At 37.3% G+C, this 25,481-nt stretch overlaps 2 protein-coding genes across 6 annotated transcripts; one reads left to right on the forward strand and one right to left on the reverse strand.

The window, feature by feature from the left end:
- The first annotated feature begins 355 nt into the window (after window positions 1-355).
- On the forward strand, window positions 356-7,675 carry LOC131007021 (uncharacterized). 2 transcript variants are annotated; one of them, XM_057934168.1, is made up of 14 exons: window positions 356-695; window positions 1,647-1,744; window positions 1,836-2,041; window positions 2,699-2,771; window positions 3,120-3,194; window positions 3,274-3,384; window positions 3,446-3,488; window positions 4,900-4,996; window positions 5,686-5,788; window positions 5,870-5,965; window positions 6,094-6,126; window positions 6,679-6,778; window positions 7,020-7,104; window positions 7,184-7,675. In XM_057934168.1, the coding sequence occupies exons 2-14, from the start codon at window positions 1,661-1,663 to the stop codon at window positions 7,308-7,310; spliced, it is 1,233 nt and encodes a 410-aa protein (XP_057790151.1). In that variant the 5' UTR covers window positions 356-695; window positions 1,647-1,660; the 3' UTR covers window positions 7,311-7,675. The 2 variants fall into 2 exon arrangements, with proteins under 2 accessions (XP_057790151.1, XP_057790152.1); XM_057934169.1 differs by having other exon boundaries at window positions 3,280-3,384.
- Window positions 7,676-8,389: 714 nt separating this feature from the next.
- LOC131007022 (putative zinc transporter At3g08650) lies at window positions 8,390-14,597 on the reverse strand. Of its 4 annotated transcripts, none has more exons than XM_057934173.1 (6): window positions 14,225-14,597; window positions 12,675-13,292; window positions 11,082-11,366; window positions 10,051-10,179; window positions 9,536-9,633; window positions 8,390-9,362 (listed from the first exon to the last, which is right to left on the reverse strand). In XM_057934173.1, exons 2-6 carry the CDS (start codon window positions 13,119-13,121, stop codon window positions 8,549-8,551), a joined length of 1,773 nt encoding a protein of 590 aa, XP_057790156.1. In that variant the 5' UTR covers window positions 13,122-13,292; window positions 14,225-14,597; the 3' UTR covers window positions 8,390-8,548. The 4 variants fall into 4 exon arrangements, with proteins under 4 accessions (XP_057790156.1, XP_057790155.1, XP_057790154.1 ...); XM_057934172.1 differs by having other exon boundaries at window positions 12,675-13,284; window positions 14,225-14,563; XM_057934171.1 differs by having other exon boundaries at window positions 12,675-13,364; window positions 14,225-14,562.
- Window positions 14,598-25,481: the final 10,884 nt, after the last annotated feature.

Raw genomic sequence — 25,481 nt, forward strand, 5'->3', positions numbered from 1 at the left:
TCTTATTCATTACGAATTTTTTAAATTTTATTTTTCATCAGTATATACATTTTGTTAATTAGATATACGTTTTGTTCATTAGTATTATATGTCTTATTCATTGTCCTAGTGTTTCACGAAAAATATGGGGTCTCATTGGAGCGCGCCCCTATATATATATATATATGTATATGGTGGTAAAGTAATAATGATAGTGAGGTCTATGAATAATTAAAAGTGAGGTAGTACTATAATGAAGAAAATATGGAGTAGTTGAAAAATGAGATAGTAGATGAGGTGACACACACCTAAGCCCTAATTCACGCACTCAGACTAATGACTATCTACTGACGCAAATTTTCCTAATTTCTAACCCTAACCCAAATTTCATAATTTTTCATCTAATTTCTCTCTCACTCTCATCTCACGCGGCCACCCCCGACCCCCAAACCTAGAACTTGCCCCCCCACCCCCAGTCCAGACCGGCGAGACGCGCTCCAGTCTGCCTCCAGGCCTGCCGCAGCTGCTCTCCACTCCGGCGAGACCAAGCCTTCAGGCCCACCGCAGCAGCCCTCCAGTCCGGCGAGACCTCGCCTCCAGCCAGGCCCGCCGCAGCCGCCCTCCATTCCGGCCGAGACCGCGCCTCTAGCCAGGCCCGCAGCCGCTCTCCAGTCCGCCTCTAGGCCCGCCGGCCTCCGCAGGCGCCCTCCATTCAAGTAAGTTCCGTGAGTCTGTCGGTGATGATTGATGGGAGACATTGTGGCAGAAATTGGTGGAACCACTTAGATTATTTGAATGTGGCAGAAATTGAGTTGAACATAAATTAAGTTTTATTTTTTTGGTATTTCAATTGGACATGCATTGATAATGATAGATGATCTGCCACATTATCGACTAATGAACAAATGATTGTGAATGGTGATGTATTTGTGAGAATGGTGATGGATTTTTGATCTGCCACATCGGTCGGGTCGGTTCGGTGGCCTAAAACCAAAAATTGATCGGGTCGGTTTTTGGCCGGTTTGAAGGTTACGTATCGGTCAGTTGGTTCATTTTTTTATGCGCGCCGTTGTCCGCCGCATTGTAGCAGCAGCTCAAGGCTGAAGCAGTTGCTGTTGCTGACTCGCTGCCCTACGGCCCCTGCCGCACCGCTGCCCTGCTGCGCGCGCCGCTCTTACAGTCTAAAGAGGAGTATTTTCCGTACTTAACACATAGGAGTATTATATTATGTGAAAATTCGTGCTACTGATTGTTGTGAAATTGAGAGCAACTTATGCTTCGGTTACAGCCGGTACAGCCTCATTCTCGAATCCTGATCCTAGCGGCTGATTTATTTTTTACCTCACTGCCCTTTTACTAAGCTGATGAAATTCCAATTATAGCCTCCCAAACTCCTCCCCTCATTGTCAGCCATAGAACCCTAAAACCTAATATGCATAAATCTCTGTTTTCTTTGAGAAGTTTCTGTTTATTGAGCTCTTGTGGAAATCCTTCTCTTGTTTATCTGTAAGCTATGATTATTTTTTTCCCAATTTAGCATAATAATAATATAGAAATTGAAATATATGATTTTTGTTTTCTTGTATCTTGTTGCGGCGACTGTACGAGTCATCTTTTACAATTCTTTGGATGATTTTGTTATTTATCGATCTTTTTTATGTGTTTAGGTATTTTTTCAGTAATGGGGCAGAAGAAAGCGAGAAAGATGATGGAGATTGATAGTGACATGGGGTTGGACGAAGAAATGAACGATGGAGTTATGCTGGTTAGAAAACCACTCCTTAGTTTGTCAAATTTATCAATGGAGAATTTGTTTTGAATTAATATGTTATATCTATTTTGCTTCTCATATATAGATGGACAATGATGATGGCAATGAAGATGATTTTCATGATGAACATCATGACAGTGAGGAGGAAGATGAGGATGAAGAAGAGGACGATGGGGAGGAAGGCTCGGAAGAGGACAATGAGGAAGGAGAACATAGTGATGAAGATATTCAGAAAGGTGAGGAGCTGGATGAGCTGGAGAAAGAATATAGAGAACTTCAAAACCAGGAGCAGTAAGTAATTGGACTGCTGCAATATTTGATGCTCCTCAAATTAGTTTTCTTGTTTGAGAATTAAACTATATAGTGGTATTTTATTTTTTATGGCTTTTTCTCCTTTGTTGGCTTCTGTTATATATATGTGCACTTTAATGATAAGCTGCTGGTAAAGATTTTTTGGTGAAATGCTTAGTTATATGATTAAGTCAGCCCTTAGAACTTTATAGTTGAGAACCTTCTTAATTCCTAAGACGATTAAAAAAAAATTATGTTCTTAAAGCTAGTATTTGAGTTCTGATATACTGATAGTTGTAAATAAATAAATTAAATTGCTTAGCACACAGAGAAGCAATATCAAATACAAAGTTTTGCTTCACATGTGAGAATTCTGCAACTGTTGATCTTCTCCTCTTTGACTTCTGCTATCTCACCTCTACATGACTGGTTAAAGTATCTAAAACTATTAATAAATCTCAATGTCAGATTTCTTTATAGTATAGGGTGTTAGAGAGATTGTGTGGAAGAGAAACAATATGTTGTTTATCATGAATGCATCCTGATAACTTATCCTAATAGCAGTTTTTCTCTATCATTGTCTTCTATGTCCTAGCACTTTCAGACCATTTTAGAGTTACTTCTATAACTTGTTAATTTACTCGGTAATATATCCAGAGACATTTGGAGGAATCTAAAGCGTCATACGGATGAGGACATTGAAAAAGGTCAAGCTGTGAAAAATCAAAGGGTATGATGTTACCGGCCCATTACATCTAGTTCACTGTTTCATTCAATCTCTAATTTTGAATTTGCTCTGAATTATGTAATTGCATATCATGATTTCCAACAAAGTCACTAGTTTTTCTCTAGCTCAAATTTTAGTTCTTTTAGCAACTTTATTTTCGAAAAGATACTTTATGCTGCTTCTGTGTTTCTCCGCCTTTTTTACTAGCAAGACCAGAGATGTCTTTGCTTTTATATGTTTGCCTATCTAATCATTTGCTGCTCCCTTTGATGGGTGCCTTTTTCGGTTTATTGGTAAATATTCTATTACTGAGATTTTTTGTTGACATAATCTGTCTCCTTCTGTAATTAGGCCCTCTGGGATAAGACACTTGAGTTCAGATTCTTGCTGCAGAAACCATTCTCAAGTTGTAATAGACTTCCAGAGGTTCTGACCCTATTTTCACAAGTTATTTCACGGAAGGATGCTGTGAAACATTATACTGACAAAGATAATTTTTCTGCAGGAGCAGGTTAAGTCCTTATATTGTGATGCTGATAATGAAGTCAGTGAAGCATATTCAGATCTAATTTCTTCGTCAAAGAAGACATTGGATTCTATACTAGAGTTGCAACAGGTGTGCTTGTTGTTTAAGCATCTACTCCTTTTCAGTGCATAACTGAAGTTAACTTTCTCAGGCTCTGATGACAAACAATCCATCTATTACTCGATTTGAAGAAGGTATGCATGTTACATTACAATCTTTTCTTCTTTCTTAGAGTGGTAAAGTTCCTCATCCTGGCTGTTGAAAATCCCCACCTCTAGATAGATTTTGCTGAACTTAAACTGAAACTAGTTACATGAAATTCTTCTTTTCATTTTTCATGTTTTTAGCCTTTGGAGCATAATACTATTCTTTTCTCCAACATAGCAATTTAGCAAATAGGACCTCCATGATTTGCAAATGAAACATAGATGTTCTGTGCAAATCGTAAATTTCATGCATTAAAATATGCATTGATTTGATCTTGTGGTCCATAAAGGACTTAGAATGCACAAAGTAACACATGTTGTCCAATCACAGATTACCTTTGCAATCATGGTTCTCTTTATATATTTCACGCCCCTTAAAAGAATCAAATGAGAATCACTATGTAGGTATGAAAATTATATGTTGTGCCCAATTTAAGTGTACCCATGTCATTATACTCCTGCTGTCCCACTTATCTTGGCACATTTGCTTGAGCACGGAGATTAAGAATAAAGGGTTATGAGTGTAAAAGTGGGTAGGGACCACTTATTTTGTGTGTTAGAGATGGTAGGAACCACATACTATTTTTGGAAAGTGCCATTATAAATGGGACAAACTAAAAAAAAAAATGTGCCAAGATAAGTGGGACGGAGGGAGTATTATATTTCTATTTATATTATAGGACATTTCCCCCTAAATTTAATGGATTTATTTATGACGGATGATTAAATACGAGGATTATACAGGTCAAGTGTCATATTTGCACAAAAAATCAAGATTTGATACTAATTTGAGGTGCCGATGAAATCATGACAGCTCAACTACAAATCTCATATACTTTTCTCATCCAACAATATAATAAGCCATGCAAAGGTTTAGAATTGCACAAATTATTAAAGGAAGAGCTTTAGAATTTGTGAAGAAATTCAATAGATATTCTTGGTAGCTTCAGGTTCATTCCTAGTGGAATTGCCTAAATTTGGTTGTTATTAGCTTTTAAATTCTCAATTAACATTATGAAAGTCCCTAAATAATTGGAAAAGATCGAAAAGATAAACTTCAGTCAAACCTGGCCGAAGGAGCATATCTCTTCGTGATATTAAAAATATATCATATGACATATAAAATTAAATAAGGCGAAAATCCTTCTAATTAACATTCCAAACTTAATAAATCAAGTCTATAAAAATCAGGAATGTCAAAAGTGTTCTTGAAGAGAAGAATTGAAGCATGAATATAGAGTTGTAATCTACAGTTCTTTTGATCATAAAGATATTGAATTTGTCTGAGTGTTTGTGTTTATTTATGTAAATATGTAAAAGGAATTGTGTTGAACATGCTAACATGTCTTCTTTATTGAATGTTGATTGGAAATGTGATTGGATATTTTTTCCTATTTAGCTAATCCCGTGAGAGATTCCAAGCAATTAGATGTACCAGGGGTCTCAGATGGGAATATTGATGAGGAATGGTTACAGATTTCCCAAATACAATCAAGGTACCTTTATTATCTTGCAGGTTTTAGTTCTTTATCTTTAAGTGCTATGCCACTGTTTCTCAATATCATCTTCAGTGAACTAGCACCCATGCCTATGGAGCATGCATCTAATTGTGTGGCAGATTTTATTGCATCACTTGTTGTAATAGTCAGTGTCCGATGAATTAACCAATGGTCATGTTTCTTATTAAATTGTATGTATAGTTGGTTTAATAGGTGCTGTAGCTGCTCGCCCATACTTGATTATATATTTTTGAGACCATCATATATAATTGATTGTAATAGGCAGATTTTATTGCATCACTTGTTGTAAAAGTCAGTGCTATAGTTGATTTTGCACCATCATATATCTATCTTTGGAATTTCTTATGGAAGCACTTAGAACTTAAATATCTATTTGTATATCTACATATAAAATGGAAATAGTTGTAAAGATAGGAAAGTGGCTTTTTACGATCTAAATGCACTTGCTGTTTCTACAATGGAGCAAGCAGTCACATTGCTTGACCCACCACATGGTAGGTTGGGACAATCCAGGAGGACCATATTACCATCCTTAACCATGCATTACACAAGTATTACTCTAGTATTCTTATGTATTAGAACACTTAGCATCGTGTTCTTGGCTTTTCTGAGATTATTGTGAATTTTATACTGTTACAAACAATATCAACTATTCTGTATTGCAGAATGAATTCGTTTAGAAATAAGTCAGTTGACAAATGGCAAAGGAAGACCCAGGTGACAACTGGTTCAGCTGCTATTAAGGACAAATTGCATGCTTTCAATCAGGTTTCTGACAAGACCTCCGAGATTTTCTCATTGCACGTGATCTGCAACTATCTACTATTGACCTTTTTTTTCCTCCTTCAGAGTATAAGTGAACAAGTGGCTGCTTACATGAGGGATCCAAGTAAAATGATTAAGGGGATGCAGCAGAATAGATCAGCCGTTGCTGTATTTGGAAATGTAGGTTTGAAGTACAGTCTTACACCAATTTGGTTTTGGATCAACACTTTAGTCATTTGATGATTGTGTATCTGTTACTCTGCACTTTACTTGTGCTGTGTATTTTAATCCTTCTTGGCCTTGTGCAGGTGCCGTGCTATGCGGAGAATGTTAAGCCAGAGGTATTAATTTAATTATGTTGGGTTACAAGCAGGGGTTTCATTCACTGATTGTATATTCATTTATGTAGTTTATAAGGGCATAAGTAACTTCATATTCCTTCTGCACATTAAGATCATCAATTTGTCAACGTCAGTGCCTTGCTGAAGATTATGTTTTCTCCGAGGTGGTCTAAATTAATGAGATGTTGCATGATGTGCGGCTGTGGTAAATCTGTTAATGGACTAAATCCACATGAGAATAATTACTTATAACACCCAAATACTTTTAGCAATTAAAATGCAGTGAGTAGTTTGTTGGTTCAATGGCGGAACACATCTTATTTTTATATAAGGTGGGGATTTCTCAATGGGAGCCACCTATTTTGTTAAACATGGAAAGATACTATTAGGGGAGGGGCAAGATTGCTTATCTTACAAGTTTCAAAAATTAAATGAAATTGTGGAGTGAGGACTTTGTGAAATTAGAGTTGTACCGGTTGGAGAATTTCAGTAGCCTCCCTTAGAAGTTCTCATATTGCTTGATGCCTGATTTTTTTTTATGTAACTGACCAGGAGACTATCACAAATGGTGATCCTGAACTTCTGGACGACTCGGAATTTTACCAGCAACTATTGAAAGAGTTCTTTGAGACAGTAGACCCGTCATCATCTGGTAAAATTTTTAAGAGTTCAGCGTATTATGTGTTGGGAGTACATTGTTAATTTTTTGTATCACTTGGTAACTAACAATTTCTCAATTTTTTGTCGGGGCTTTTTCTTGTTATACATCTATATAATTACCACTTTTCTGGTGTTCCTGTAGCTTCCTTCAATTTTATATGCAACCATGTCTCTGCATGTTAAAATTATATATAGATTTTGACTGTGCCTGGACATCATGTTATTGTTTACAGAAGTGGCTTTCTATGCTCTTAAAAGATTGCAAACAAAGAAAAGAAAAATCGTTGACCGTCGTGCTTCAAAGAGTCGCAAGATTAGGTAAGTTTAGCTTTTACTGGTAGGAAAATTTGTTTAGTTACTTCTCTGGGTTGATTTGACTCTTGAAATGATTCTCCAGGTATCATGTGCATGAAAAGATTGTCAATTTCATGGCTCCTCGGCGTGGAGATATTCCTCCTACGGCCTCAAAATTATTTGAAAACTTGTTTGGCCTTAAAACTCAGAAATCTGCCTCAGTAGCATAGCCAGCTCTTATACAGGCAATAATAGTACACCAAATGCAATGTCATCACCCCTAAACTTGAATTTTCGTAAAGCAGTGATTACTGTGTCGGCCTAAAAGGTAAGTTACGCTGAAAGATTTTGTCAGATTTTTCGAGGATAGATGTGGCGGAATTGGAGTTAGATTTCTCATCTAGTTAAATTTGCAAATTTTATTAAAACAAAGATCCCAACATGGGAAATAGTTAGTTTATTTAGATATGTTCAATTTGAGCTGTATTCTCTAGTTCACTATGTTATACTGGTTTATGCCCAGCGTACATGTTTGCTCATCAATTTTTGTGTTGTAGTTTCAATATATAATGTTGAGGAATTACCGTACTCTTCATCTCTGTTTCTCTGGAGCTTAAGTTTTGTTTCAAATAGACATTTTATTTTATTTTACTCACTTCATCCTCCAAATATTTTTTTTAAGACCGGCCCTCAAATTACTTTCCTTTCTAATTTAGAACACTATTTCCCACTATACTCTAATAGTATCTTATTTACTCTTAATTTTCACATTTTTAGTATTCTCAATACTAATTTAATTAGAATATATTTTTACCACTTTTTAATATTTCATCATTTTAAATACACTCAATAATTTTGTCTTAAAATTCGTATTCCTCCTAGAACATTTAGGTGATGGAGGAAGTATACTTTACTGGTACTTATCAGCTGGAATAAGTTTAATAATTATATCTTGTTTTGTTTCAATAGATATCTTATTTACTTTCAAATTTGCTGCTACTTGTCAGCTGGAATATGTTTAGTAATTTTTTTAAATAATAATAATTAAAAATTAGACAAATACTCTTTTTCCTTATGTATTTTTCCACTAGGTTTATGTATCTAAAGTTTTTCATTTAGGTTAACTATGGCAAAATGCTTTATGAGTGACTATTTTAAAGGAAATACGTTCTAAGATTTTACAAAACGTGAAATTGAATTGAGAACGCAACAATCACCGTAGAAAGCTACGAAAAGAAATACAAAATCATATAATATTCTAATTCAACTTATCTACCAAGTCTACGAAAAGAAATACAAAATCATATATAAAAAAAAAATTGTAAATAACACTAAAGATACAAAATACCCTAAGCAGCATTCCAGCAGTAATGAATGTAAAGTAGAAAGCTCAGAAATCATTTCTACAATATGTTTTCTTTTCTTTTTTTTGGTGTTGTGTCGAGTAGTATAAACATGACATATTACATCATCTTACAGCTTCAGGAGCAGAGTTGCAGTAAGGTGTGTGCAAACACACGAGCTTTGTGCAAGTTAGACACACACTAGCAAACACGACACCAACGACAACCCCGAAAATGCTCTTACGTTTATCTAACTTGACCGCTCTTCTCACGGTGCTCCAGAAGCACGGGAAAAGTCCTCCACAAGCAAACACCAGGACGTGGTCCAACCCGCTGTAGTCGATCCCAGCCAGTATAGCTCCAATGGCTGATAACGGCCCCACAAACCCGATTAGGGCAGCGGATAAAAGGGATGCATGCCAACTATCGGTTGCTCCAAATATGCAGCTAGCCACAGCTGCGCCACGAGGGAACCCGTGGAGGGAGACGGGGAGGACCATGTGCCTCCCAAGGCCGTAAGCTTTGGGTGCAGCTACACCTAACGCGAGCCCCTCAGCGAGAGCGTGAAGGGCGACTGCTGCACAAGACAGGACTGATTGAAGCGTGAGTGCACTTACAGTTAAGCCGGTGACAGTAGATAATGTGTTTGCAGAAGTCTTCCTGTGCAATCGAGAATTCGTAAGGATTGATGTAGGTACGTGGACGAATGCTGTTCCGACCCCAAGAAGAAACAGGAGTGGAAGAAGCCCCATCTTAGAAGAGACAAGTAGTTGAAGGGGACGCCATGTACCAAGGACAAAGGCAATGCCAGAGGCCACACCGGTAAGAAATGCATGCCGAAGGCGGAAAGCAAGAGCAAATGCAACAAGGGCTACACCACCGAGCAAAGGACCTAGGCCGAACAATAGAGAAACAAAGAAGCCGGAAGCATCCTCTTGACTGCAAAAATAAAACAACATTATGCACAAGTGGATGGATGATGCTAAATTTTGCAATTTTGTCCTCACCCTATTAACCCAGAAGAGAAACATGAAGTGAATGAAAGAAAACATCACATCATCATGCAAATCACAAATTTCAGCAAACATTCAGCTACAAAGATGGATTCTCACCTGTAGTTGTGGCTGAAATGCTCAAACACGGCACCGAGTGCCTCCATAAATGCCACAGATAGTGTAGCAGCTGATGCAACTTGAGATGGGGAAGACTCCTGTAAACAAGGGAAGAGTTTTATTTTTTGAAGGAACAAGGGAAGAGTTAAATAAAAACAATCAAAGTGGAAGAGTTTCTGATGTTGGGACCAGCCTAAATCCCTTTCATCTAACATATACAAGTAAAGGCTATCAGATATGATTTGATCATGTTTGAACGAATAATTATTTCAGATGGTAAAACAACGGAGAATCAACAAGACATCATAAAAGGATGATTTTCTTTCCATTATTCAATCAATATTTATTCAGTTCTAAGTACCATGATCAACAAATCAAAAGGACATTCTATTTATAAATAATTTAATATTCACAAGCACAGAGTCTAGCTTTTAGTGCCACGCATAACTCATATTAAATGAAAAGGGAAATAGTATGGACAGCAATCTTGGCCAAAAGAGAATTCTTGCTTTTACCTTGAACCCATCTGGAAGGACCTCAGCCATAACCATCCAAATCATACAACCGGCAGCAAATCCAGTTGCAAATGGCAAGAACTTGTTGAATGCATCCGCACATATAAATGAAGGAACTGCTACAAGAGGCTGCATTAAAAAACTACATAAGATACTACTTTCCAACTTCATAAACGAAGATTGTGAAAATCCCTTCCACTACACTCCTTCCCCCAACCCCCAAAAGAAAAAAGAACCTCTACACACCCACCCATTACACACACAGCAAATTTGAAGTACCACAGGTTTCCAATATCCACACATGGGATTAGGAGAAGCCACTTAGAGGGTGTTTGGCTGAGCTTATAAGCTCTTTAAAACAAATTATAAGCTCCTTCAAAGTGTTTGGCAAAATAAGCTGTAAAACAGCTTACCCCAACTTACTTTTTTATAATCTTATATGCAATAATCATTTTACAAATATTTTTCAACTATAATTTATTATTTTCATCATATATCATTCAACTTCATTTTTCTTCGATTTTCTCTCTTTAAAAAAATATTTTCTCTCTTTAGCAAAAAAATTCTCTCTCTAGCTTATAAGCTCATTATCCAAACACTTTGTTAACTTATAAGCTTTTAAGAAACTACATCTTATAAGTTCTTGAAACATCTTATAAGCTCTAAGAGGTCAGAAGCTCTTTAAAATAAGCTTAGCCAAACACCCTCTTAGTCACAAGTGATAATTCCAAAATCCGCCAGAGAAATTTTGCCCTGACATTGCCCCAATATGATCCAGTTCCACAGAATAAACAATCACCGGTTCCCTAATGTTTTTCAGATCTGCACCTGTTTCTATCAGACCTAAATAATCATATAATGATTCATTCTCAGCTGTCAAAATGGAACAGATTATGGCCATAGGCAGATGGCTCAATAAGTAATTACATCTTCATTGTTTATTTTTACAGTATGACGCAGTCTCTTGACTCAATTTCATTTTGTCGTATGAACTACAATTATGCATAGTTTTCCGTGATCAGGACTAATACCTGTGGTAGTGATGTAATCACACTCCATATCATGGCATTCTGTGGAGAAACTCCTCTCGATGCAAGGACCATACTAACAGCCAGGCCCTCAGGTATATTGTGCACAGCAATAGCCAACGTCACCAATAACCCTTGTGATAAACCCTTAGAGCCAGCAAAGGAAACTCCAACACCAGATCCCTCACCAAAAGAATGAAGAGTCATGATTCCGACAACAAGAATGACTTTAGTAGCATCTGCTCCCTTTATGTCCAGCATGCTCATTTCACCATATTGCTCAAGAAACTGAGTTTAAAAAAATTACAAATTGACAATAGAATATTTGAGCAGTCAAATAAAGGAAGAAGACCTAGCAATCCTAAGATACAAATAATGGCAGGAAATTTTAGTAAGCTTCTTCTAGAATGAACAAAAAAAATAGATTAGAAACTATCAACAAATCTTTGCACTACAGCTACTTGGGACTCGTAAGATTTCGTAGTTACAGCACAGGCAAGACCTATTGTGCTTACAGTAATTGAAGAGGGAGCAGGGAGATAATATAATGTTACATTGTGTCATAAGATAGGGTCTGTATTCCTAACAACGGATATATAACAAATGACAGTTGCATTAAGCTAATGATAGGATAGAATAGAATAAAATAAAATACATACACACTCCCATTGACATGGATGCCATTGCACAAACCTCAGTAAGTAATAGAAAGGGGTTAGGGCTGCTTGTGATAGAATCAATTTATCATCTTATTAAATACTACTCCCTCCGTCCCGCTTCAAATGACCCAAAAAAATGGGCACGGAGATTAAGAAATGTGTGATAAAGGTATAAAATGGTGGTGGGTCAACCCAAAAAATAGTGTTAACTGCCTAATTTTATTTCTAAATTTGGGTTGGGTCATTTGAAGTGGGACAACCCAAAATAGAAATTGGGTCATTTGAAGTGGGACAGAGGAAGTAAGTAATTTCTTTCATGCTCTCAAAGTAGATACCATTGTCGGGAATGTTATATTCTTTAGCATTTCAGTGAACAACAAAAGACCATACAAGACTGTCAAGCATGTGTGTGCAATGGATAAAATTGACACCACAGCCAAAAATACAGAGAAATTTGCAACATAATATTACAGACGCATACCATAAAGATGGAGCATGTGTAGGGAAGACTTGTCAAGCAGGACCAGAAAAACAAAAGGAAAGACCGAACGGAAGGAAGAGAGGGCGAGAAAACCAAAACTTAAATTGCTGATAAAACACCCAGCCAACCAAGCAACTCAGACTCTTAAAACATAGGAACCAGCCTTTACAAAACCAGAAAACTGAATAAAGGAGGCATATGAATCTGCAGTCAACTAGATAGCACTATATCAAGGAATCAAAAGGGGGCCCACCAGATAATTACAGTAGCTTTAACATGACAAATTGTTACGGCAATTTAAAGCCACAGACAAAGAAGCAGAAACAATCGCCAATCAAACAGCTTAACGAGGTATTGAAACAGTACAACTAAGAATGAGGTAATATCATGATCATAAATAAGGGGCATTACACAAGCCAGATCAGACAAAAAAAATTAACAGTCAAAGAGATTCACCTTCTTGCAAAGCCAGATGAAAACACCGCCAGACAAAATACCCAATACGACCCAACTGCCACTTCCATGGCCCTGTCCTTCTTGTATGAGGTCAAAACTTGCAGCAAGCATTACTCCTGCTGCCATCCCATTGCATATTCCAGCCCATTGAGGATCAAGCTCCATAAAAAAGAATGGGAGAGCTCCCAAACCAGTAGCCGCAGCCATTGCCAGCGTGAAAATTGCAACTGTTGACACTGAGACTCTACCATTTCCGTCCTGCCATGCACCCATTTCATCACCAATATGCTCAGTACCAGATCCATCTATCACACCACCTTCTGCATTCCTCCGAGGAGCAGTTATCACTCTTTGTAAAGTTTGCTCTTCTTGTTCAGCTGTTATACTATGACCAAATATGACAACCGAGAGAAACACCAAAAGAAGCAGGTTCACTCTTAAACCCATCTTTTTTTTTTGTGCTTCAAACTATAAAACCACTCAATCATATGCACAAAATAACAGCTGGTATTGCTGTGTTCTCTACCAAGTACGAAGTCAAGTGAGCAGGACTCAAATAATATTCCACACTGATGGTACTTTACAATTATAGCTTAGTGATTGCCACTTACTGCTCTCCTGCACATGGATGTTGAATTAGGTAATGCTGCCCTTGATGCTGCTAAAAATAAAAGTTGAGCAAGGAACAATCTTCCTAAACAAAGATCAAGAAGACATAAAAAGATGTAGTAATCATTATTCACAAGCAAGATAAATGAGACAGCATAAAATACGTGGAAACCTTGAATACATATGCTCTTAGTTTTCCAGACACTGAATTCAAAGAGGGGGCATCATGAACAACAAAAGTTGCACGAAAAGTGAACATTGCAGGAAAGAATCAAACTGAAGAAGAATCCGGAGAGAAAGCCAAACAGATGGAAGTCAATCCGTATTTACGTAGGAGATCATCGAAGCTTTTAAAAGTTGCTCTTTATAATCTCAGTAAAGTCCATGCTCATAATAGTAGGATTAATCAATTTTGTTGATTTAGCTCTATACCTGGTGGCATTCAGAAATGATTTCACAGATAAGCTAAATCTTGATCCCTAAAAATTTCACAAGTTGCAACTTTCTAGGATGAATAAGTTATCAAGCACAACACACTTTGATCTTCCCAGTCTCAGTGTAGTCAAGAATCATAAAACCCCCAAAGCACCACAAATATTCAGAAAGTAAACACAAAAAATCCAACCGGCCGCTATCCAGACAAAAAAGAGCACCACGCAGAAAAATATTAACTTAATCAATTCCAGAAACAATAGAATTCTTGATTCAATCATCACAAAATGAACCCAAAAGCTGAAAACAGACCAAATAAATATCATTACCGTGAAATGCTAAAACCCCACCAAAAACCACACGTCTAAACAAATGGGAGGGCACAAAATATTGAATTTCAAGGGATCCTTTTATGTTATAGAGGAAAACAAAAATTAAACCCAAATTTGGCACCAATTTTGAGGTGTTATGTCAATATATGAAAGGAAAGAGTGAAGAACTTGACCCACCTTTTCCAATTTGGATCCGTACAACCGATGAATGGACGATGATGATGGTAATAGACGGCTAATGCACTTGAAGATGAAAATCCAAAATTCAAGCACTATCTCACCACCATCATCATATTTGTAATTGTATTTCACAATCTGATTTTCGTTTATGAAAGCTAAAACCGTGGACCGTCCATTGTTTGTACGTTTATTCTTTTACCCAATTAATTTATGGGATCCCCACTTTAAAGAAACAAGATTTGGGGGGGTTTTGTTTCTTCTCTTTTTCTGATTTTCTTATCAAAATGTTGACTTTATTGAAGAAAAGCAGAAGAAAGAAAATGGTGGGGACTAATTTCGTTGTTTTTAGGGTTTTTACTTTGAAATTTATAGATATACTCAATTATTAACGGAAACATATTTAATTCGTGGTAATAACGCTAATTTTATCCAATATTTTTTTCTTTATTTATGCGATGAGTTGAATAATTCCTTTTACTTTGAGGCATATAAATGCTAGATGCAGATTTAAATAAATGAATTATTCCACACTTTGTGAAAGTCAACAATTCTAACTGGGTAGGTATATATTTTACAATTAATCTATGTATACATAATATGTATATACATAATACCCCTATAAATTTCTACTCTTTTAGTATTCCTTTTCTATCCTTATTCATCATTTCTTTTGTGGCCGTGCGCTCTACATCGAACAGGAAAGGGGGAGGAGGCCCGACGGCGCAGGCAGGTATTTGGTTCTGTAGGAACGTTTGATTTTCATATTAATTACAAAAATAAAATAAAATTAATGGTGTTAACGTCCGTTAAGTGACGGGGGAAATTAGTTCGATTTTGCCACGTTGAGGTAGTAAACAGCGCTTATCCTGACTATAGGGTCTTGTACGTGTTAGAGACATCATCGATAGGGGAGAATTTGGTACTTAGCCCTATAAAAAATAAATTTTAAATAAATAAGTTATTATCGTTTAAAGTCACAAAATTATTTTTTTTCTCTTCTCTCTCTCCTATCTTCTTTATTTGAATGCCACGGTTCTTCATTTTTTTTTTCTATTTCATTCCTTTTTCTATTTTTATTTTATTTTTTTTGTTAGAAATTATTTTTAATATTTTCTATTTATATTTTTTCTGTTATAACAATTTAATGCAACTAAAAAGATTAAACTTATATTTGTTCATTCTTATCAATTATAAATAATTAATTGGCATTTCAAAAATTGAAAATTCAAATATTTTCAAATTTAGGGCTGGGAATCGGGTCGGGTTCGGGTACCCTACCCGAAAAAATCGGGTACCCGAACCCGAAAATCCCCTAATCCCTATACCCGACCCCGACCCCAAAATTGAAATCGGGTACCCTAATACCCGACTCGGGTACCCGGGTCGGGTATTCGGGTACCCTAAATTACCCTAAATTCAATTGTTTGTGCTCAAAACCAAGAATTCTGTGAAAAAAAAAAAAAAAAAAAAAAAAGAAGAAGAAGAAGAAGAAGCAGCAGCATGCGAATGCTGTGCTGTCGGAGCTCGGAGGCGCGCGGCCGCGCGGTGGCCGGTGGAGGCCTGGAGTGTTTCTGTGCTGTCGGAGCTCGGAGCTTGGAGGCGCGCGGCCGCGCGGTGGCCGGTGGAGGCCTGGAGTGTTTCTGCGCTGTCGGAGCTCGGAGCTTGGAGGCGCGCGGAGGGACAGCCGCACAGGGAGGAGCCGTCAGCCGAGTGGAGGTGCGGGAGGGCGACGGTGGGCGGGCGAGGGGCGCCGGCGCGCCTCTAGGTCGCTGGAAAACTCGTGCCGGAGGAGGGAGTGGGATGGGAGTCATGAGACTGTGGGGGGGGGGGGCGGCGGGAGTGGGATTGAAATTAGGGTTGGGGCCGCTGGGCTGGGCCTGGACTAAGTGGGTTGGATTCTCAAAGGCTCAAAGCTAATTAGTAATTAATGTTAGCTACATAAAATTCGGGTATTTTCGGGTATACCCGATACCCGATCGGGTATACCCGATACCCGATTATTTCGACCCCTAAATACCCGATCCCGTACCCGATCCCGAATTAATCGGGTATAGGGTACCCGATACCCGATTTTTTCGGGTCGGGTATCAGGTACCCGATTACCCGATCCCGAAATTCTCAGCCCTATTCAAATTCATGTGTTTATTGAGATTATGCCGTTCATAACTTCGACTTTTTATCGATTTATGTTTACATTTACTTATATTTAATATTTAATATATGTTTTATTTATTTAAAATATCGTTCAATTTCAACATTGGTCGTACATCGCACGAGTGTGCATATTAGTAAAGTAAATAAAGAAAAAGATAGATAAAATAAATTATTTTTTTATTTTAATTGAGTCATTATAAATGGAACGTCAAAAAGAAATTTTGGGATGTTAATTGGGACGTAGTCAACTAGAAAATTTACACGAAATCATTGAAAATGTTAGTATTGTGATTTGCTAACTAATTATAGTAAAATAACCATTATTTTAATAACCTTTTTATAACTTGTTAATCATATTACAGCCTGTGACAGTTATCTTGAAATTAATAATTAGTAAGAGGCTAAATTTGTGCTTGACTTTTTTTTTTTTGGTTAATCCTAATGGGTCAATAATATGTGTTAGCGATTTTCTCTTGAAGATAAAATAGAATTCGTTTTATGGAGGATTGATTAATAACTCATACAAACAAGCTAACTCTAGATATACTTTCTCAACAATTGTTTAATTATAATCGAAATCAATGTCCCGTTTGTTGAATAATTCATCATACCTCAAAAGTAAAAAATGGAATTGTTGAAAAATATGATATTTTTATTAAATTTTAAAATCCCCGAAAGTGTTAATAATATGTCAAAACTCTATTGTTGCTTATTGCCTTAAGCAATATCACTAGATAATAAGGCAGCTTATGAGAATTCTTGAAGAGGAGGGGTCTCGGTGCAAATTAGTTTACACGGGAGGGTTTAGTTGCAAATTTGTAACAGTTGGAGGCTCGTTCGTTCATTTTTCTCTACGGCTGAGATTAAGTCTCAAGAGTTAGTTATAACGGGAGCAGCTGGATTTAATCTTCTTCTTCTTCGTTGAGTTTGAGAGAGTTGCAGAGAGGGTTTTGTAATCTGTGAGCTAGAGTGTTTCAAAGTTAGTCAACTCTTGAGCGTGTGAGATTGTAATCAAAGTCTGGTTTCTGATCAATAAACATTCTTCTCATTTGGCCCGTGGATGTAGATCCGAAAGGATCGAACCACGTAATTGTGTCGTTGTCTCTCTGCAAATTTTCATTTTGTTTAAGTGCTTCTGTGAGTTTCTTGTGTATTCTTGAGTAGATCGCGCAACAAGTGGCGCCGTTTGTGGGAAACGATTCTTCAAAGGCATCGATTTCTCTCAAAGATTGATTCGAGTTTCGAGTGCAGTGGAGGCAGTGGGATCTACAAAGCTAGAAATCGAGAAATATACTGGAAAAAATGACTTCGGTCTGTGGAGAATCAAGATGAAGGCACTACTAACCCAACAAGGGTTAGCATCGACGCTCAAGAAAGAAGGAGTCAGATCATCATCGAAGTCAATTGATGATGATGATAAGAAGGTGGATGCAAAAATGATAGAAGCAGCTCTCAAGAAATTGGAGATACAAGAAAAGACACATAGTCTTATCATCTTGTGTCTGGGAGACAAAGTTCTTAGAGAGGTAGCCAAAGAAAAGACTGCAGCTGCTGTCTGGGCAAAGTTAGAGTCTCTGTATATGGCCAAATCCTTGGCAAATAGGCTATATATGAAACATAGACTCTACTCATTTAAGGTTATGGAGGATAAATCCATGGAAGATCAACTGGAGCTGTTCAATAAGATAATAGATGATTTGGAAAATGTGGATGTCAAAGTGAGTGATGAAGATCAGGCTATTATTCTACTTAATGCATTGCCTAAATCTTTTGATCACTTGAAAGATGCAATGTTATATGGTAGAGAGAATGACATCTCTGTGGAGGAAGTGCAATCTGCTTTAAAGGCCAAAGAGCTCCAGAAGTCTTCATCCACAAAGCAAGAAGCTGTTGGAGAAGGATTAACTGCTAAGCACAAGAAGCCTTGGCAAGAAACGAGGAAAGAGAATTCTAAGAAGGCCAAGAAAGACCCCAAGAAACCTTGGCAGAAAAAGGAGAAAGAATCCGAGGAGGGAGATGGGAATAAGTGTTATCATTGTAAAAAAACCAGGGCATTGGAAGAGGGATTGCCCATGCTTGGAAAAAGAAGAATGCTCAGGGAGGCCAACCTAAACCAGCTGCTAAAGTCAATCCTGAGCAATGTGATTTAGCAGAAGCTTTAAATGTAGTTTCAAAGCCCATAGAAGATCAATGGGTTCTTGACTCGGGCTACTCATTCCATATTTGCCCTCATGAAAGTTGGTTTACTGAGATAGAACATCAAGATTGAGAGACTGTGCTGCTAGAAAATGATCATGCATGTGCTGTCAAGGGTATTGGCAGTGTAAGACTGAAGTTTCATGACGGATCAGTGAGAACACTCCAACAAGTGAGGTACATTCCATCTCTTAGAAGAAAATCTAATATCCTTGGGCCTTCTTGAAAATAAAGGATATGAATGGAAGTCTTCTAAAGCTGGAATGGATATTCTTAAAGATTCAGTGGTGATAATGAAAGGAATAAGGCAGAATGGATTATACTATCTTTTAGCTGATACAGTTACTGAAGAATCTAGTAGTGTGAAAGTAGATAACTCAACTCTATGGCATAAGAGGCTCGGGCATATTGGTGAGAGATGTCTAAATGAGTTATTGAAGAAGTCATCAATCAATAATCCATTCCCTTTTCAGCTAAAAACCTGTGAGCAGTGCATTCTTGGTAAGAGCAAGAAGCTACCTTATCAGGCTGGTAAACATGTATCTAAAGCTCCACTTGATTATGTTTACTCAGATCTGTGGGGGCCTTCAAGGACAGAAAGTTTAGGAAATGGAAAGTATTTCATGTCTATAATGGATGATTTCTCTAGGAAATTATGGATTTATATTTTGAAGGATAAGATTGAAGCTCTTGATAAATTCAGACTATGGTGCAATGAAGTTGAGAATGAGAAAATAGTCAAGCTTAAGTGTCTTAGGACATATAATGGCCTGGAGTTTATCTCATTTGAATTTGCAAGTTTTTGTGCTAAAAGAGGAATTAAAAGGCACAGAGCAGTGCCAGAGAATCCCCAGCAAAACGGGGTAATAGAAAGAATGAATAGAACCATTCTTGAGAAAGTCAGATGTATGTTGTTTGAGGCCGGGTTATCCAAGAGATTCTGGGCAGAAGCAGCTATGACAGCTAGTCACTTAATCAACTGCTCACCTTCATCTGCAATAGGCTTCAGAATTCCAGATGAAGTTTGGTATGGAAATACACCAAGCTATTCTCACTTAAGGGTGTTTGGATGTAGAGCTTATGCTCACATTAAACAGGATAAGTTGGAACCTAGAGCATTGAAGTGTATTCTGATAGGTTATCCTAAGGGTGTTTGTCGCAGCCCGACATCTAGCCAGTGATAGCGTAGATTGGGTATCGATACGACTAATAAAAAGATAGGGTAAAAACAAGTGAACTAGAAGACTCATCAAGCGGAAGTTACTAATAATTCAAGTTAAAGCAATAAAATATCATCAAACTTAATAGAAACATTATCAGCTTCATTTATTCAAATGTATCAAGGTTCTAGTCAACGAGAACAAAAGGAGTATAGCTAAATATTTACAATGATTCATATTGCTCAGAGTAGCACAGCAAAACGTGATCAGACTATATGTATGAAGACATATAGCTGAGAGTAACAATCCTAATTAAGTTTCAAGAACATAGTCTTCGACTATACGCACAACCGTATAGTAGTAAAATACGGTACTCAAGAGGTCGTCTATGAACAACAGCCCTCCAGCGATCCCCCAATCTCTCTCCTTGCTCATCCTGCACATTTAGAAATACATGCAGGGCTGAGTATAAAATACTCAGTGGACATAAGCCGAAAATAAACAATCTCGCTCTTAGAGCTATACATTTAACTTGCCATTTATACATCACACAGGGGTTTTACTTAAAAGAACCTGTGTAAGCAATTGATAAATTATAAGCATCATAAAGTAATGAAAAATAGACTGCAGTCATAAATACTTAGCATGTAGTACCACTTCTACAATTTATCATCATTATGGTACTGAGAAGTAGGCCTCCTTCTCAAGCACCGTAACCGGCCGACCTGACAGTCGGCTCACGGTCATTTCTGACCGGCCAACCCGGTATACAGCTCACAGTTACCTCCGTGTACACAATCCCGCCTTTGGCAGGACCCGAAATCGTTTCATCCGTAGAGGGTAACATACAGGCTCGTCGTCATCAAAATTCGGCAAGTTAATTAGTTCAAACATCAATTTATCATCTTAAAACTTATAGACATCATCAAAATCATTATTTAGAAAACCTGTAATAGAGGTATTAGAAAGTAATGCCCACCTGGAAATCTTAGCTTTGGTCCTTGTACTTCGGAAAAATCCTACTTATGCCCTTGACTTGTGTCTTCAGATATCATCGTTGGCATAGACGATTCATGTAATAAAATAAACGTCAATCAGACAAATCCTCACCAGGTTTTCTATTCTCATCTAAGTACTAGTCTTCCCTTCTCATTGTTTCCTTGTAACTAATCACTCTTTTGTAACCAAAACACTCTTATAATAATACTTCCTAATTATTCATCGATTTCATTATCAACCACATACCAAAGTTTTAAGTTAATATGTTCATTAAGGAAAGACTTCTAAATACACAAACCCAGATAACCCTTAGCAATCACAAACTAAAGTTATGAGGTTATATCACATTCTTTAATATATACTCGATAATTCACATAATGCTTAATGATATTACTAAGTGGTTTAATATCTCAAGAGAACCAATTTGGTTAAGTAAATTAAACTCGGAAAAAGTGTTATATATATATATAAACACACACACACACACACACACACATATATATATATATATATATCCCATTAGCATTTTTATGAATTACTAAGGTGTATAGTTATCGTCTTTAACACATGCAATTTACTAAATCAAAGGTAGGTGTACTTTGTGCAAAACCATACTTGACTTCATATACTCTGTCCCAACTTCAAGCAATAAACTGCTTTACCTCGGAACTCTCCTAGGTTTGGGACTCATACCGTTTGAAACCTCTTGACGTCTAGTTTCATTTAAAAAAAAGTAGGTTGCAAACCTCTAAGTGGTTTAAGAGATATGACCATTTTCCTACAGTCTACCATTTTCGACAGTTTTGTGCAACTGAAATTTTTGATTTTAGAAAAATAGTAGATCTTGTCAAAAAGACTTAAAATTTTATGGGTAGCTATCTAACATTCTCACCTTGTTCATATAAAAATTTGGAAACCATAAACTTAGAATAAGCTACTGGAAAAGTGACTCTAATATCAGTTTCTTCCACACTTCCGGTATAAAGTTGCAGTTGGAGACTCATAATTTAAAAGGGTATCAAACGATGTCCAAAAGACCTCAAATTTTACATGAACGTTCCTAACACTTATATATATATACCATAAAAAGTTCAAGGTTTTTGGGTATAAATAACCCTGTCGAATTCAATCAAGTCAGTAGCTTAAGAGCTAGCCAATTATCTCATCAACCTAGTCCATTTTAAGCATATAGCCAAGCATACTTTATTTTCTAGTCAAACCAATTCATCATAATCTTTATCAATCATCATTAATCATCATTTTAATCCATCAACAATCATAGCTACAATCTCATAAGCTCATTTTTTTATACTTAAGCCCTTACTTTCTTCATGAACTTCAACTTTCCAACATCACACAACCAACATCTTTATAAACCATATCTCAAAACCAAATCATGCTTTTCACTCAAAGACCAATAATTAACTCCTTAATAGCATGCATATACTAGTTAGAAGACGACAAAATTTTAGAAGACTTCCAACCCTAGTATTTTTCGAAAATTACCAATCTTAGATTAAGAGTTGTTTTCATGCTTTGATCCTCCATTTTCATGCTCATAAAGCTTAGATATAAGTAAATTCATGTGTTTAGAAGCTTACTCTATGAGTTTGAAGAGAAAAGTATATAGCTCCTCCTTCTTGAAACCAAGCTTTCAATCACAATCTAGCTTTTGATTAATGGAGATATTGATGTTTCATGCTTGATTTTAGAGCTTTCTATGGTGTAGAATTGATCTATGGAGCTTTGGTTATGCCCAACAATGGAAGGTGTTGATGGAGAAAGAGAGAGAAAAGTGAGATGAAAGGGACGGCTGCTATGGTGAGGATGAAAGAGAAAGGTGTTATACATATATATATATAACCCCATTTACTTAGCCATCAAGTATTGGATAAATAACACATGCTTAATTATCCACTTGCATAAAAATATCTTATCTGATAACTATGTTTATCCGCTAGCTTTGACTTCTCTCTCTCTCTTACGTCAGTTCTGCACCCGAGCAGAGGAATGCTCGCCAAAGGAATGCATTCTCTGACTGGGCAGAGGAATGAGCTCGCCTCTGGCAGGGCAGAGGACTCGGCTCCCCTCTGGCAGGGCAGAGGAATGAGCTCGCCTCTGGCAGGGCAGAGGACTCGGCTCCCCTCTAGCAGGGCAGAGGAAAGACTTCCCCTCTGTTTGAGGAAAGACGTCCCCTCTGTTTGGGCAGACGAATGGCAGAGGAATGGCTTCCCCTCTGTCTGGCAGAGGAATGACTTCCCCTCTGTTTGGGCAGACGAATGGCAGAGGAATGGCTTCCCCTCTGTCTGGCAGAGGAATGACTTCCCATCTGTTTGGGCAGACGAAGGCAGAGGAAAGGCTTCACCTATGGCATTCCAGAGGAATGGCCTCACCTATGGCAATTCCATAGGAATCGCCTCACCTATGGCATTCCAGAGGAATGGCCTCACCTATGGCAATTCCAGAGCCCGCATCCCGAGCAGAGCTCGCAAGCCATAGCAAACTCCTAGGCCAAAAACAGAACTCCAAGGCCAGAACTCGGCTAACATACTATCAAAAGAAAAGACATCTTTAACCTCATCATCATTCAACCATCATCTGTGTACATCCTTATTTCCTCAAAGTATTTCATTCTCTAATCTCATCATCGAAAATATAATAGCTCAAACTATTGGACTATCTTTTCTCATCAAAAGTGTAACTCTAATACTCAATATTTCTACTTATCATCATAACTCCATCTTATCTTAATTAGTATAAACTTATTTTTATATCTCAGTGCTCTCAGTGCTCTTAAACATAAATCTCAAAATATTTAAAAAGGAAAATGCGGGGTGTTACAGTGTTAAAGGTTATAAACTGTGGTGTACTGAGGTAGGAAGCAACAAAGTTTTGATAAGCAGGGATGTTACATTTGATGAATCTAACATGCCTTACTTACAAAGTAACAAAGAAGATTATAATAGAGTTTCAGATACAAGCCACAGAGAAAATATGGTTCAGGTGGAGCAGCTGTCAGATTTAGCAGAAGAAGATACTGAGTCCAGAATTGAAGATGTTCAGGAAAGTGAAGAAGTTTCTAGTGAGAGTCATCTGAGAAACTATATGTTAGCTCGTGATAGAGAAAGAAGACATATTACACCTCCTCAAAGATATGCTCATGCTGATATGGTGTACTATGCTCTGTCTGTAGCTGAAGAGTTGGAATATCAGGAGCCAAAAACATATAGTGAAGCCATTCAAGGTCCAGAGAGAGAGAGAGAGAAGTGGCTGTTAGCCATGAAGGAAGAGATGGAATCACTAGAAATGAATGGAACTTGGATACTTATAACAAAGCCTGCTGGCAGAAAGCTAGTCACTTGTAAGTGGATTTTTAAGAGAAAGGTGGAGTGTTTTGAAAAAGAACAAGTAAGATACAAGGCTAGACTTGTAGCCAAGGATTCACTCAGAAAGAGGGTATAGACTACACTGAAGTTTTTTCTCTTGTGGTTAAACACATATCAATCAGGATTATGCTTGCTGTGGTCGCTCCTTTTGACTTAGAGCTAGAACAAATGGATGTAAAGACTGCATTTCTCCATGGTGAATTGGAGGAAAATATTGTTATGAGTTAGCCTGAAGGGTTCTCACATCCTGCTGACAATGACAAGGTGTGTCTGTTGAAGAAGTCTTTATATGGCTTAAAGCAAAGTCCAAGGCAATGGCATAAAAAGTTTGATGAGCACGTGGATAGAATTGGGTTTACAAAGTCTGAATATGATAGCTGTGTTTATTTGAAGAAAGGAAGGGAGTTACTGTGGCTTATCTTTTACTTTATGTTGATGACATGTTGATTGCTAGTAAAGAGAAGTAAAAAATAAACAAGGTTAAGGCTGATTTGAGAAGCTCTTTTGATATGAAAGATCTTGGAGAAGCAAAAAAGATTATTGGGATGGATATTAAGAGATACAGATCAGCTTTCTGAGGTTATGTCAGGAAGATTATGTGCATAAAGTTCTCAGAAAGTTTAATATGCATCAGTCAAAAGTTATGAGTGTTTCCTTGGCTACTCATATTAAGCTTTCTAATACTCAAAAGTCAAAAGCCTAAGTCTTCTGCAGAAAGAAAGGAAATGATGAGTATTCCTTACTCTAATCTTGTTGGGATTTTGATGTACACAATGGTGTGTACTCGGCCTGACATTGCTCATGCCATTAGTGTCACAAGTAGATACATGGCAGATCCTGGTAGAGATCATTGGGAGGCTCTGAAGAAGGTTCTTAGATATCTAAAGGGTAGTGCTCAGAGGAGTATTATGTTTGAAAGAGGTAAAGGTTTTGAGAAGTCTCCTCTAATGGGATATTGTGATTCAGATTATGGAGCTAATTTGGATAACAGGAGGTCTCAATCAGGCTATGTTTTTACTCTGTTTGGTTCAGCAATCAGCTGGAAATCATCTCTTCAAAGTGTGGTTGCTTTGTCCACTACGGAGGCTGAATATATGTCCATAACTGAAGCTGTTAAAGAAGCCACTTGGCTTAAAGGTTTGCTGTCAGATTTTGGTATATATCAAGATTGTGTTGATATAAATTGTGATAGCCAAAGTGCTTTGTGTTTAGTAAAGCACCAGACCTTTCATGAAAGGTCGAAACATATCAACATTAGGCTTCATTTTGTTCATGACATTGTAGAAAGTGGTCAGGTAAACATGAAGAAAGTTTCAACTGAGGAGAATGCAGCCGCTAGGCTTACCAAGGCTCTTCCAA

This window comes from Salvia miltiorrhiza, chromosome 1 (genome assembly GCF_028751815.1).
Source record: "Salvia miltiorrhiza cultivar Shanhuang (shh) chromosome 1, IMPLAD_Smil_shh, whole genome shotgun sequence".
NCBI lineage: Eukaryota > Viridiplantae > Streptophyta > Magnoliopsida > Lamiales > Lamiaceae > Salvia > Salvia miltiorrhiza.

Excerpts from the sequence above, each read along its gene's own strand:
- LOC131007021 (XM_057934168.1), top strand. The coding sequence starts at position 1,661 with ATGGGGCAGAAGAAAGCGAGAAAGATGATGGAGATTGATAGTGACATG. Across the intron at positions 4,997-5,685 it reads ATTTCCCAAATACAATCAAG|AATGAATTCGTTTAGAAATA; the intron begins GTACCTTTATTA and ends TCTGTATTGCAG. Across the intron at positions 5,966-6,093 it reads CCGTTGCTGTATTTGGAAAT|GTGCCGTGCTATGCGGAGAA; the intron begins GTAGGTTTGAAG and ends GGCCTTGTGCAG.
- LOC131007022 (XM_057934173.1), bottom strand. The coding sequence starts at position 13,121 with ATGGGTTTAAGAGTGAACCTGCTTCTTTTGGTGTTTCTCTCGGTTGTC. Across the intron at positions 11,367-12,674 it reads TCATCTGGCTTTGCAAGAAG|TTTCTTGAGCAATATGGTGA; the intron begins GTGAATCTCTTT and ends TTTTAAACTCAG. Across the intron at positions 9,363-9,535 it reads CATTTCAGCCACAACTACAG|TCAAGAGGATGCTTCCGGCT; the intron begins GTGAGAATCCAT and ends TTATTTTTGCAG.